The 14614-nt window shown below is 42.6% G+C and overlaps 2 protein-coding genes across 7 annotated transcripts in view; one reads left to right on the forward strand and one right to left on the reverse strand.

The window, feature by feature from the left end:
• The first annotated feature begins 1483 nt into the window (after positions 1–1483).
• Positions 1484–11507, forward strand: SCCPDH (saccharopine dehydrogenase (putative)). 6 transcript variants are annotated; one of them, XM_072856518.1, is made up of 12 exons: positions 1484–1747; positions 1995–2107; positions 3047–3127; positions 3602–3731; positions 5297–5346; positions 6969–7099; positions 7617–7734; positions 8906–9025; positions 9142–9198; positions 9794–9905; positions 10774–10855; positions 11316–11507. In XM_072856518.1, the coding sequence occupies exons 1-12, from the start codon at positions 1540–1542 to the stop codon at positions 11419–11421; spliced, it is 1308 nt and encodes a 435-aa protein (XP_072712619.1). In that variant the 5' UTR covers positions 1484–1539; the 3' UTR covers positions 11422–11507. The 6 variants fall into 6 exon arrangements, with proteins under 6 accessions (XP_072712619.1, XP_072712620.1, XP_072712621.1 ...); XM_072856523.1 differs by having other exon boundaries at positions 1613–1747; positions 3052–3127; XM_072856519.1 differs by lacking the exon at positions 8906–9025.
• Positions 11508–11740: 233 nt separating this feature from the next.
• LOC140649896 (protein ELYS-like) overlaps positions 11741–14614 on the reverse strand; it is a 30934-nt gene continuing 28060 nt past the window's right edge. The window contains 2 exon segments of the mRNA XM_072857731.1: positions 11741–11959; positions 13966–14150. Of these exon segments, the coding sequence (XP_072713832.1) occupies positions 11741–11959; positions 13966–14150 (404 nt within the window).

The following is a 14614-nucleotide window of genomic DNA, read 5'->3' on the forward strand; positions in this document are numbered from 1 at the left end:
GGGAACAGTGTGAAAGCGTCTATCACTAGAGGTTTTAAAACAGGTTAGACAGGCATCTGTCAGGAACGGGTTAGATATGGCAGCTGCTCCCTGGGAGAAAGGGCCAGCGAGCAGGATTCATGAGGTTGCTTCCTGCGTGACTTGCTGTGAGCCTCTGGAATCCAGGTGAGCAGCCTGGCCACGAAAAGCCCAGAAAACATGAGCGCACCTCACTGTGCTGTGCAGTCGCAAATCCTTCTTACTGTCGTGGCTTTGCAGGGTCACTGCTTCTCCCCACTACAACAGGAACTTCAAATTTTGCGTTGTTCTGCTTTTGTTGTTGAGCAAAACATAAATATTTGCTGTAGTTGTGGGGGAAACAGAGTATTTCATTTTACTTCCAGGTAATTAAAGTTTTCTTTTTGATTAGTAACAGTCCTTGGTTCATCTATATTACCTGTGCTGAAATGCTTATGGCAATAACTCACAGTAATGAGCCGAGCTCATCAGGAGAGATAAGGTCTGCTGTGGGACCAGTAATGATGGCCTCTCTCTACAGATGTCGTTGCTTAAACTGCTGGGCTCCTGTTGTGGTTTAGCCCCAGCTGGCAACCAAGCCCCACACAGCCGCTTGCTCACCCTGCCCCCGGTGGGATGGGGGAGAGAATCTGAAGGGCAAAAGTAAGAAAACTCGTGGGTTGAGATAAGAACTGAAATAAAATAAAATAAAAGTAATAATAAAAGTAATAAAAAGGAAAACAAGAAGAGAGAGAGAGAGGAACAAAATCCAAGGAAAAAATAAAGTGATGCAACCACTCACCACCCGCTGACCGATGCCCAGCCCATCCCTGAGCAGCGATCGCTGTGCCCTGGCCAACTCCCCCCAGTTCATATACTGAGCATGACGCCATATGGTACGGAATAGCCCTTTGGCCAGTCTGGCTGTGCCCCCTCCCAGCTTCTTGTGCACCTGGCAGAGCATGGGAAGCTGAAAAGTCCCTGACTAGTGTAAGCACTACTTAGCAACAACTCAAACATCAGTGTGTTATCAACATTATTCTCATACTAAATCCAAAACACAGCACTAGACCAGCTGCTAGAAAGAAAATTAACTCTATCCCAGCCGAAAGCAGGAAACCTCTTGGCCCTGTCTTGGTATACTTCGATTTGTTCACGGTACGTTAAAAATCCCCTGAACCCCTGACAGATAGCACCTCTCCCTCTTTCCTAGCTGCTGGAACGAGAGCAAAGGTTCTCTCTCCCCGGCACGGGCCGAGGGCTGAGCCGCCGCTGTCATGGCGGTACGCGGCAGCGGCTGAGGGCCTGCGCTGGCAGCGGGGAAGAGCTGTGCCACCGCCGGGGCCCGGTAGGCCCAGAGCCCCGCGCGCTGCTCTGCACCGATAGCCCCCAACCGCCGCAACGGCCGTAACGGCCGCCCAGCGAGCTGCCGTCGCGCACCGCCCCCGCCGGCGAGGGGCGGGGCCGGGGCGGGGCGGGGCGGGGCGGCGTGGTACCGGCCGCTGCCTGGTGCGGCCCGGCAGTGCGGCGGCTCCTCTCTCCATGGCGGCGGGCGGCGGGGCCGGGGCGCCCGAGCGGCCCTACGAGCTGGTGGTGTTCGGGGCCTCGGGCTTCACCGGCCAGTTCGTGGTGGAGGAGGTGGCGCGGGTGGCGGCCGGCGGGGAGCTGCGCGACGCCCTGCGCTGGGCCGTGGCCGGGCGGAGCCGGGAGAAGCTGCAGGCGGTGCTGGAGCGGGCGGCCGAGAGGCTGGGTACGGGCCGCGGCTGGGGATCCTGTGGCGCAGCGCCGTTGTGTGGGGCCGGCGCGGCCCCGGTGCCCCGGCCCCGTCCGTTGGGAGCCGCGCACGGGCGGGTGTGAGGGGAAGGGCTGAGGGGCGAACCGCGGCAAGCCCCTCGTCGGGGCTGCGCCGGGCAGGTGGCGGCTCGGCCCGGGGGAGGGAAGGGGCGCGCCCGTCGGCGCGGCGGGCGGTGTCGGTGACGGCGGTCTCCGGTGCGCAGGGAAGGCGGCGCTCGGGGCGGAGGTCGGCGTGCTGCTGTGCGATGTGGGCGACGCGGCCTCAGTGGCCGCCATGGCGAGGCAGACCCGGCTGGTGCTCAACTGCGTGGGCCCGGTGAGTGCGGTGATGCGGGCGGTGCTCCCACAGCGTCCGCCGGGCGCGGCTTCCGGCCGAGCCCGGGGCGGCGTCTGCCCCTCCGCCGCCGCCGCTCCTCGGCTGCGTGCGGCTGGGCTCCCTGCTCCTCGCGGCAAGGAGCTGCGACGGCTACCGGGAAACCTGCCGCTGGGCTCGGGCATTTCAGGAGCCGCCCAGGTGAAATGTAGCTTTTTGAAATTGAACGGAAAGTACAACCGTGTACTGTAATCGCCTAGAGGTTTCCCATCACGATTTCTGGTGGTGTAATTCACGGACAATTCTCACTGAAATACAGCAGTTTGGGCTTTTGTTGTTGGTGGTGGTTTGGTTTTTGTTTTTTTCTTTAAGTCTTTCACAGGCAGCATAAGAAAGTGATTGTAAGGTGGGGAGGAGTTTTGGGTTGGGCCAAAATGTTTTACGTGGTGCTAGGGTTGAAAATAGAGCTGGAAAAGAAGCCCATAGACTTGCTGTTTTAAGTTCTTGGCCCCTTTAAAACTTTCAGCGGCAATATTTCCAGCGCATTCAGAGGGGATCAAAGTACGAGAGCTGGAAGTTGGGTCATGACAGCGTCTTTGAAATGACAAGTATTTAAGTAGAGAATATGCTGATAATATGAGTGCAAAAAGCAAACTGAGATTAGATATATTAAATTGGCCTTGGTGATCTTATCTTATGAGAAAAATACAGTGGAGGAGTCCACAGCAAACTCGGTTATCAGTGATGAAGTTTGTTATGCTGTTCCTTCTCCCCACCCCCCCAAAAAATACAAGTACTCTTACATTTTTGCCCTACTTAGCAAAATCAATAGCCATCAACTGTTTACTTTTATTGTAGATACATGTGTTGGAGAAAACACGTTGGGTGAGTTGTGGTGTGTGGGTTTTATTTTGTTATGTGTGGTGTTCTTTCCTTCTGTAGTATAGATTCTTTGGAGAGCCTGTGGTAGAAGCTTGTGTTGAAAATGGTGCAAGCTGCATTGACATCAGTGGAGAACCCCAGGTATGTGACAGTAGAAAAATGCTACCTTATATCAAGGATCTATTAGAGTATTTGTTTACTATGTTTCATGTTTCCACTAATGTTTTTGAACATGAAGACAAATTCTGCCTCCTGATCTACAATTTTAAGATGCATTAAGTATTTTAAAGTACATTAATGTGTATTAGTTGTATAGTTTTTTTGCTTATAGACAATAGCCTCTCAGGTTCTCTCTGGAAATCCAAAAGTTTTGGGTTCTGCTTTAAGTCTCGATTGTGAGTCTACACAGGAATTTTGTGTAGATCACATTTCTTTGCACTGCTGTGACACTTTCATACCATAAAACAGGAGTAATATGTATCTGTCTTAAAGATGCTTGTAAGTGGTTTCAATTATGTAGGGTGCTATAATATGACAGTAGAGCACTGATGGCTAATATTGGGTATGGCCAAATATAGAGTTCTGCTTAAAATATTTGTTCTGACTGTGTTTTAGTTTCTGGAAGAAATGTACCTGAAATACAACAAAAAAGCTGCGGAAAAGGGAGTATATATCATTGGAAGCTGTGGCTTTGACACTATACCAGCCGATATGGGAGTACTGTACGCCAGAGACAAGTTGAAAGGTGACTTAGTTACGTGTGACTTTATGCTGAAAACGAAATGCAGATGATGCCTTCATCTGGTTTCCTAAAGCAGCAATGCTTATGTGGAAACTCCTTTAGTCTCTCTTTCTGCTTGCCTTTACCAGCTGACCAGTTTCAACCAAATCTGGTAGATAAAAATTTAAAAGTAAATCATATTCCCATTAGATTGGAGAAAATTAATCATTAGGTAGAGGAGGGATTCAAGGTAATGTTGCTCACTGAGAAAATAGAACCTTCAGTTGTCAGCAGTGGTCTGTTCAGCCATCGTGTGGACATTTCTAGGCAAGCCTCAGCACACTGCGTCTTGTGCAGTGAGAATCTTATAGGGAAGAGACAGTAGGGACAGGAAGGCTGCGGGAAAGGGATTGCAAATTAGTGGGTAATCAGATTTTGTAAGTTTTCTTTTTCTACTGCAAGCACTGAGAAGCTGTTGTATGAGTGCAAGTAGATAGACAGCGCCATGCAATGCCTTTCTTTAAGAGCAGCTAGACAGTAACTGAAAGAAGATAAATATATTTGAGGAAAGATGTGAGATTATTTAATTCTATGCAAATAGTACTTGATCCCAATCTCAAATGAGGATACTTCGTTCATCAGGTCTGACTTTCAGTTGGGCCAATAAGAGTATCCAAATGTCTTGCTTTTATGTACTATTAAAACTGCTATTAAGTGGGATTGCTTTATGTTGGAGTGTATCATCAACTTTCAGTTCAAGAAAACTCAATCTGGATCTGATTGGAGAGAGAGGAGAGGCATGGAAATGAGTATCTCGTTGCTCATGGGGTTATAATTTGATGTCTGATACTTGTTTTGAATAAAGATACCTTTTATCTCTTCCTATTTTGACTTTATGGTATTATCACCTGTCTGTCCAGTTGCTTGCTATATTGAAATTTGCCCATACAAGTACAGTTTTACAATCTCAGAAGGAACTGAGCAATGCAAAACAAAGCAGAATTTGGAGGAGTTGTTTTGTTTTGCTGTTCATCACAACTAAGCATTCTTTGTAAAACACAAACTGTGCTAAAATTAAATGTTTTAGGTTATCTTGTGTGTTTTGGGGTTTTTTTGTGGGTTTGTATTTTTTTTGTAGTTAAGGTCTACCAAAATCCATAAGTCTCTCTCGGTTTTCACAGCCTATGTCATCCTTTATTTTACGGCTTGGAGAAAAACTAAATATGGCTCTTAATATTCTTTTCCTCTCTTTCATTGATTATTACATTATCTCATTAACTAGATAAGACAAATGAAAAATTTATTACTAGTGACCCTTATTGAAGTACTTTAGATAAGAAATTTGATACTTGCTAACTAAAATAGCTGTGGAACTTAATCTTAGTTTATTTTACTTTGAGATAAAGATGTGACGCTGCCTTTTCAACTAATAATGTCAGTGGCCTGCTATTTGAGTCTATCAGAGTGTCCTCTGGCTTTGTGAACTAATGACTGTATATTGGCAGTTGGACTAACCGTTGTAGGTCCATTCCAGCTGAAATAGTCTATTCCATTCTATATGCCAAGTAATGTTTTCTCCTCCCTTAAAGGTACCCTCACTGCTGTTGAAAGTTTCCTGTCGGTGAAATCTGGGCCTGAGGTTAGTTGGTTTATACCTTCTTGGAAACTAAGAGGTATTTGTGATAACATCATTGTAGCCCATTAGAATAACTGTTGTTACTTTAATTCAGACCAAGGAACAAGCTGGCAATTCTTTGATGATGAGTCTAAGAACTTTATTCCTTAGGAGCTAATAAAAGTATCCCCAGCAAACACCCTTTTGTAAGGTTCATTTGCATAGGCTGTCTACCTAAGGTTTGTTGTGTTAAGCTGTTTCAAGAAATACTTTGTTTTTGCAGAGATGTGGGAAGGATTCATACAGAAGGAAACTATAACAGATACATAGTGTGTTGTCAGTAATCCTAGTGTTTGGCTGTTTGTTTTTTTTTTGTTTGGGGGGGTTTGTTTCAATATACTTTAATGCATGTAATCGTAATACATATATGTAATAATTGTAATAATGTGTAATATATGTAATAATCCTAAGGTCATCATTAAAATAATGCGACAATGACCCAAACCAAGCCGGTGTTGGTGCCCAACAATCAAACATACTGCTTCTCCTGTCCTGAGCACCCATCTTCACAGATAGGGCCCAAGTCATAGCCTGTTCTTATGAACATCTGGAAGAGTGGAGGAAGCCCATGGAAAGGCAGAGTAATACCTATCTGTTAAAGGACAGGGGATAGTAGTTAATGAGAATGTATAGATCTGTATGTTGGGTATAAAGATGGTTTAAGTATGTAGTATAAGTTGTAAGTGTTGGTAAGAAGGGATTTCAGTAATGAAAATTAAATACAATGGGATGGTTAGAAGATACAGATATGTATGTATGTATTAAATTATGTGGGACCTGAGCATGATGCAAATTGTATGGAATTAAGGGGTGGAGATTGTATTGGGTCTGGCTGAGATGGAGTTAATTTTCCCCATAGCAGCCCTCATAATGCTGTGCTTTGTATTGGTAGCTAGAAAGGTGTTGATAACACATCACTGTTTTGGCTACTGCTGAGCAGTGCTTGCACAGCATCCAGGCTGTCTCTCCACCATTCACTCCTCCTCATCCAGTAGGCTGGGGGTGGACAAGATCCTGGGAGGGGACATAGCCAGGACAGCTGACCCAAACTGACCAAGGAATATTCCATACCATATGCTGTCTGCTCAGCAGTAAAAGCTAAGAGAAAGGAGGAGGGGTGGGGGGCATTCGTTATTGCGACATTTGTCTTCCGGAGGAACCGCTATGCATACTGAAGCTCTGCTTCCCAGGAAGTGGCTGGACGTTGCCTGCTGATAGGAAGTAGGGAAGAAATCTTTTGTTTTTGTTTGCTTCTGCATGCAGCCTCTGCTTTTGCTTTATTAAACTGCCTTTATCTTGACCCATGAGCAGGTGGGTTGTTGTTTTTTTTTTTTTTCCCCCAATCTTATTTTCTCCCCTCCCTGTCCTACTGAGGAGGGGAGTGATAGAGTAGCTTGGTGGGCACCTCGCTTTCAGCCAAGATCAACCCACCACATTTCAATATACTTTAAAGCATGTAATCATAATACATATATGTAATAATTGTAATAACTTGTAATATATGTAATAATTCTAAGGTCATTATTAAAATAATACATGAAACCTTTAGATACTGAATTAATTACTGTTTCATGGTATGTCACCAGGGTTGTTGTGTACATGATGGGACCTGGAAGTCAGCTGTTTATGGCCTTGCAAATCAAGACAACCTGAGGAAGCTTCGAAAAAAGATAGGCTATGCCCCTGTTCCAGTAGTTGGTGCAAAACTTAAAAGAAGGTATAAGAAGTGTAAGATGTGAAACATGCTGTCTTCTAACAGTTCCAGTATTTATTAGATTGTTAACATATTATTAAATACTAAAAAGATGCATTTAGGACTTCAGTATAATACAAACACATAGATGCTCATCTAGTAGAATTGAAGATAAGTTCAGTTTTACTGATTTGTTCATATTTCACTGAAAAAAGAGCATGTCCCAGCATTTACTGGGTCTCAAAGTTAACTTGTTCTAAAAGACTTTTAGTGACATGGCAAACTTTTGGGTTTGATTTCAGAAGTGATCAGTAGAATGGCAAAAAGAAATGTGAGGAGAATATTATTTTTATTGTTAAATTCATCCTTGCATGGAGTTTTGAGTTGAGCCAGGGATAAATTTGGAATAGTTTGCTTTCAGTGAAAAGAGGTAATGTCATAAAAATGCTTGAGAAAAAGCCAGTATTGGTAGGACCATTATGATCAGTTTCTTTCAGTTTATGTGAATGTGTTTTCTGACTTTTTTTTTTTTCATTTGCAGGGGACCTGTGTTTTACAATCAGGAATTCAAACAGTACTCCATTCCATTCATCGGATCAGATGTTTCTGTTGTGAAACGGTCTCAGCGTTATTTGCACACAGAGTTGCAGGAAACACCTGTAAGTTACTGTTATTAGTATACTATGTCTTTATTGCCATTTTCAATGAATCTTTCATTATGTAATAACTGTTCTTAGTGCAGATCTATGTAGTAGGGTTTCTGTAGTTAGGTAAATAGTAATGAACTTCAGTGTGCTTTTGCTTTTGTAAAGAAGGAGGCTTGTTCTGTTGATCACCTTTAGGAGCTGCTTGACCCTGGAAGCTGCTTGACCTGATGTGTTCCAGGTTCTTCTGGGTGCACTGGCCTGTTTCGTACCACTTGATGCTCTGCCTGATGAGCTTGCTTATTGCTGCTAGCATAATAGTTATGAGAGTCTCTTGTAGGGTTCTCATGCTGTCCGATTTCTGGGTATGTATTTATAGGGAATGGAAGCCCTGAGTCACAGAAATATTTGAAAGGTAGGCTTCATGATTTTCAGGAATGATAAATATATTAAATTCTATGCAGAAGCTTTTTTTGTTCTATCAGTAAAGCTTCTCAAAGCATCATAACTGTAGTCTGTGTAACTATAGTCAGGTCAGTATAGTGTAGTCAGCATTCTGATAAAGAATTCACATGCTTCTCATTTGTATCTGGAGACTTCTTTGATGCTTGGGACTCTGGTGTACAGAGTAAAGATAATGTGAAGAGGTCGTGGTGGAAAAGATGTTTAGTTTTTGTTTTCCATGGTTTCATGAGAGGATACCAGCAATCTGTATAACAGCTGTGCAGAATCACAGGCATCAGTTAAGAGATGAAGGTGAGATAGCGCTCTAAAAATATACTTGGAAACTACTAATGGGAAAGGCTTGCCGTTGCTATTCCAGAATTCTAAATAAGGCCTCTGTTTCTCTTAAACTAAAGCACAAAGAGGAGGAAAGGAGATCTCGGGAAAGAAGCCTGAAATCAGATACCAAAACACATCTTTCTTTCAAGTTTTCCACTCTTGTTTACCATGCTCACTCCCTCGCTATTCTGTAGTTACATTGTTTTCTCATAATGAATTATAAAGTGAAGCATTATTCAAAGAGTTGTTTAGAACTAAGACAATTGTTTAAGGCCCTATTTAAACAGCTATCTATTGTATCAAACAATTGCATCCTAATTTGGAGGTAGATTTATTTTTACAAATAAATCGATGCAAGAATTTTAATGTAAACTCTATCACTGAAAGGATGTGTTTGCCTCAGGTGCAGTATGGTGCTTATATGAACGTAGGTGGTCTTGGCTCTGTTATCAAGCTGATGTTTGCTGGCATTTTATTTCTTCTTCTTGTGAAGTTTAGCTTTGGAAGAAAACTTCTGACAAAAGTAAGTGTTCAAAACACAAAAGAATTAAGTGTTTGGAGATATATCCCCCCCCCCCCCCCCCCCCCAGTTTACTGTTGGTCTTTTTTTTTTTTCTCTCCCCCCCCTTTATTATATAGTACCCGGAATTTTTCTCTGCTGGACTCTTCACAAAGAAAGGACCAACCCAGCAACAGGTAACTGGCTGTTTTCCATCACAATTATTGAATCAATTTGTTACGGTAATGGTGGAATAGTAATCTAGAGTCAACTAGATTACTCTAGATTAATGACAGTTTAATGAAAGTACTCTAGAAGGGGAAGGGGAAAATTAGTCTCAAAGAAATAATTTCTAAATGCACATTGCCCGTTCCTGTTCAGATAGCTTTGAATATTTAAATAATCATGCCTTCTGCTATTAGACATCAAAGCAGTGGAACTCATGTGAGGAAAAAATGGATCATGTTGCTGGGTCTGATGTATTTACATGGATGGCTCACAGCACTCAAAGGTCATGTCAAAGGTGATGACAGAGGGAGACTGAGTAGCAAAGACCCAGGACTGAAAGCACTGAGAGAATAAATGGACTTTTAGAACAACAGTTCCAACAAAGTGGAAGTGATTAAAAATTCAGATGAGATATAGTACCTTTTAAGCAATAACTCAAAATAACTACTCATGTTTAGATGGATCATAGTATTTGGCATAATAGATACTTATATCAGGCGAGCACAAGTAGTGAATATAAGTGAGTTACTGTTTTGGTGACCACACTTGTCTTGTCCACTACAGTTGGATGGAACCTCTTTTACGATGACTTTTTTTGGCGAGGGTTACAGTGAGGGGCAAGATCCCCAGAATGGCAAACCAAATGTAAAGATCTGCACCGAAGTTAAAGGACCAGGTATGTATGTTAGTAGCAGCTGACTGCTTTTGCGTCATGCTCCCTACTCTAAAATAGATTCATGGTTCCCTTGCTATTCCTTTCACCCTCGAGGAGCACTTGCAACATGGATGAAGTCAACAGCCTTTACAGACTATTACCTTGGATACTAGCATTCCTTGTGACCTGTTTTTTTGAAATAGCCAATTCATTTGCATTCTTGTCATTCTCTTGCCTTCTGACTTTATCCATTCCAGTGTTAATTTTTGCAGAGTAGAGCAGTTAATGTGAGAGTGCTTTAAGGATCCTTTTCAGTTTTTACAGCCTGGACTTACTGCTTGTTTATTTCCAGTCCCCTGTGAGTGAACTTAAACAGAGCTGGCATGTTATCATTTCTAGCTATAACATACTTGCTCTCAGATCATTGATCTGAGGGGAGATGACACCTCAAGTAAAGTCTGGAGACAGCAAGAATGTATATTCAGAAAGTAGCTAATGAAGCATAGCTTCTTTATATAACTAGAGATGTAGCTGAATGCAACAGTCTCACACTAAAAGTCTGAATTTAAGCACAGGATGGGGAAAGCTCTTGCTGTAATGGAGAGCCCTCTGTCACCGTGAGGTGATCGCTCATGGTTGTTGTGTGGTTATAGGCCTGTATTTGAAGCAGTATTTGTCCAGATTAGATCTTAAGGACTTCACCAGCTACTTGGGATGATTACCAGTTAAAAAAGCTGTTCTTAAGTGGGGAAGGCTGTTTCATTGCCAAAGAGATTATTCTTCAGCATGCTGTAGGTAAGAGCAACATTACATTCTACATTTCAACACACTGTACATCATTTGTTGTTGGTTTTTGGTTTTTTTGTTTGTTTCTTTGTTTTTTTGTCAGAGCCTGGCTATGTTGCTACACCAATTGCAATGGTTCAAGCAGCTGTATCTCTTCTGGAAGATGCAGCTTGTCTGCCTAAACAGTAAGTACTTCACCATGCAGAACAGCTTGATCTCCCTTAAAGGGACTGTGTGCATATGTTTCTCCTTGAAAATACAGATCTCGTAACCCTGTGGATTTCTGTTACCTCACCCAAAGGGCTGTGCAATGGAGATACTTCACCAAAAGCTGATTTAAAGCCACTTATTCTTTATCTGCCTTTCAGTTTGAAAGGATGTAGTCGCAGGTTTTTAGTAATGCTTTTGCAGCATCTGTTGCATCAGTGTCTATATTTTCAGTTAATGGAATGGTTTCTATTGAGTTTGCTGGATGCAGACATGAACTTGTGAATAGAACCAGCTTGCCATATTCCTCATACGCTCTCTTGTGGGACAAAGTAGCTTTTTCTTTCTTAGGCGGGGAAACACATCTTTGACTTCAACAAAAGGTGTCACTCAATCACTGTACCACTAATGTTTTTCTCTTCTGATGTTCATTAACAGGGGTGGTGTATATTCTCCAGGAGCTGCCTTCTCTAAAACAAAACTGATTGATCGCCTGAACAAACATGGTGTGGAGTTCTCTGTTATTAGCAAGCCTGAAGTCTGAAGTCAAAACATAACTGTATGAACTAACACCTTTCCTGGGTCTAACTCCAATAAAAATCATTTGGCTGTAATAGCCTAATCATAAAATACTTTCACTGTGCTATTTTTTACAGGAGAAACAGAAGAAAAATGGAGTTAAAAGTTATACTACTATTTGCTACAGTGAGCAAACCCATAAAGGGTATTGAGCATATTAAATCAGTGACTTACTGGGTACTAGTTCTACAATTTTGTTTAATCTCATCTAAGTTTTAAGTTATTACTTAAGGGAACCTTTATAGGATTTGTTGGGGTATACATTTACTGTAGCAGTAGAGCTTCTAAAAGCTCTGAAAATTACTCTGAGATAAAAAATGCTCTCTATCTCCCTCAGCTGCATCGCATTAGCCATCTTTGTTATCAGGCAAATCACATGCAACCTGTTGCTCTCTACTGTCATAGCTGTACTGAAGATTGCCTGGTGGGTGTTGTTCACTATGTGGTGATGTTTCAGGTGCTTCTTTGGAGGTTTGTGCCTTAACCGCACTCTCTTCAATAACCTAAAGTTAAGAAATGTCTGTCAATGCATTATTAATTACCAGACAGACTAACTTCAAAGGGAGCTAGATGAAACTGAGGAGAGTGAAATGCTGCTTTTCCTTTCAGGTCACCAGGGAATGTAAAGTTAGAAGCATACAATGTACTCTCTACTACAGCTAAAAGCTTATGCGTTTAAGGGACAGAGAACAGAGTATTCAGTGTATGCAGTCACATGCTCCATTTCTGATAGTTCTGTTCATGACTAACGAGTTGCTGCCACCCGTGAACAAAGTGAGCAGTTTTACAATCCAAGCTGTATACACAACTGGCAGTAATCATCACATTGCAGTACTCTCGGGCCTGACCACAAATCCACACAGAGTGACCGACTCTGCATCTAACAGGGTAAGTTTAAAGCTGCAGTCACAACAGCTGTCACCGCAACACGCACTCAAACTGGCCAGGTATCACAGCCCACAACTCAGGACTGCACTGCAAGGAATCACTTGGATTGCATGAGACAACACATATATTCTAAATACCTCCGTCTCATGTTTTGTAGTTCCCTGTACTGAGCAATTAGTCTTTCCTTCTAGACCCACATGAGATACTCAAGCTTTTATGTTGAGAACCAAAGTAGTATCCGTTACGTATTTCCAGCGACTCAAATGGCCCAGATAATTTAATCAATGTGGAGGGACCTTTGCCCAGCCCTCTAAGTGACAGTGCTAGCCAACGATGGCAGAAGGAAGAAGCCGCTCAGCAGGAGTCTCCATAGAATCTGCTTATTCTCTTGCCTCCTGCCTTGTCAAAAGTTGCTAAAGCATCATGTTATAGCAACATGCCTTGCTTCAAAACTAAATTCAAGACATACGAGTCCACCTAAACTTTCCTTTTATGCTTACAAATCTGCAAACAAGAAAGCAGTAAGTAGGTTGTCCTAAATTCGGTGGAGGTAGACAAGCCCAAACCAGGTGTTTACATCTAAATCAGTAAGAACCAGTTACAACAAAAGCAGAAAAACCTCCACTGTACTGCTACGTGAATGACTGCAGGAGCTTTGTGACCGTCTCAGGTACCTGCTCCCTTCTTCTCATCACAAATTTTCCACCTACTCCCATGAGTGATTTATGTATTCCCAAGTCTATAATCATCTTCTCTACAGTGTTGTCCTAAACCCCAAAGCTGAGACCAGCTAAATAAGTGACTGCCTATTTAACTTCATCTGAAATCTGGGACACTGAAAAGCATTGTCCCTTACTGAAGACCAATGTCTGTGTGGTACGCCTGCCTTTCAGTTTGTATTTCACTCTGGCTAGTGTTAATTCCTGTGACTGTAATCCTACAGGAATTTGACGCTCTACTCTATATGGTACTTAGAGGACATCCACAATGACTCCAAATACCTCATCAGCCCCAGCAGAAGTAAGGAAGAACCTGGGGAAGAACCTGGGACAACTGGAGAATCCCTAGTTCTCATTTTCAGTCCATGTGAACAACCTTTTAAGATTCATATCGTACAAAGTTTAGATGTTAAAAAAACATGGGTTTACAAGAAAAAAACAAACAAACCAACCCCCAAAAGCCCAAGAGTTTTAAGAAGCTGGGAATACCTTGACACTGAAATTAACTCATTCCTGGGAATTCTGTTTATGTTAATAAGGAACAAATAGTAAAGGACTGAAGCACCTAAATCATTCTGAAAATGAGTTTGGTTCCCGCATCATATTGTCATTCGCTAAATGGCCCCCAGTATCAAAAAGCTGCACTCCCCAACTTTTCTTATTGCCTTTAGGTTAGGCATTTTTTGGTAGTACTACAGCTCTCAAAGCCCCAAGTCTTGACAGGTTCCATTCTCTGCTGTAGGGACAGGAAATGCATAGGAGAAAAATGTATCTGCCCTTACGTAATGAGGTTTTAACTTGTGCTAGCCAGCTAAGGAAACAGAGACATTTTTGGGTGCCTTCTAATTGTCAGTAAGACAGGACTGCCCTCAAGTTGCAAAACGGGAAAATAGTTTACTTACATGAATTTCCTCAGTTTTAGGAAGACTGTTAGAAACAGTTCTTTCTTCCTGCGGAAAAGGAACATTTTCTTCAACTTCAGCTGCTTCTCGGTTACGTTCTTCAGGTAAATCCACGCGCTTCCCCTCAAGGCGATTTTCTGAAGGAGTACTGACCATATCCTCACTGTCAAGAATACTTATCACAGCTGGAAGAGATTTATATCATTGTAACTTATCTGCTATGTAAACCACTCAGGTTTAAGCAACAGCAAGTAACAGAGGGAGCAGGAGCCAACAATACAGTTCTCCATCCTGCCACATATATTGGGCTTTCTCCAAAACCTAGAAGCCACAACTGTCTATCTGGTAAAGAAGGCAGCCCCACAATACGGAGGAGAAAAAAAAAAAAACAAAAAAAAAAACCCAAAAAGAATAAAGAAAAGGGGGAAGGGGAAAATCAGCTGGCAAGTCCGTGGAGAAAAAGAACAGCAGAGGACAGGGTGGCTGGAAAGGCACACTGATAGCTAGTTCTTCTTCACAGCCGGAATACCGAGGATGCATCATCTTTTAAAATAGTGACTCAAGCAGCAGATCCCCACAGCACACAAATGAGTAGTGGGGTACAACGTTCAAATAAATACTGATCGCTCCTTCTAATAGTTTACATTCT

The sequence above is a fragment of the Ciconia boyciana genome, chromosome 3 (assembly GCF_034638445.1).
Source record: "Ciconia boyciana chromosome 3, ASM3463844v1, whole genome shotgun sequence".
NCBI classification, from domain to species: Eukaryota; Metazoa; Chordata; class Aves; order Ciconiiformes; family Ciconiidae; genus Ciconia; species Ciconia boyciana.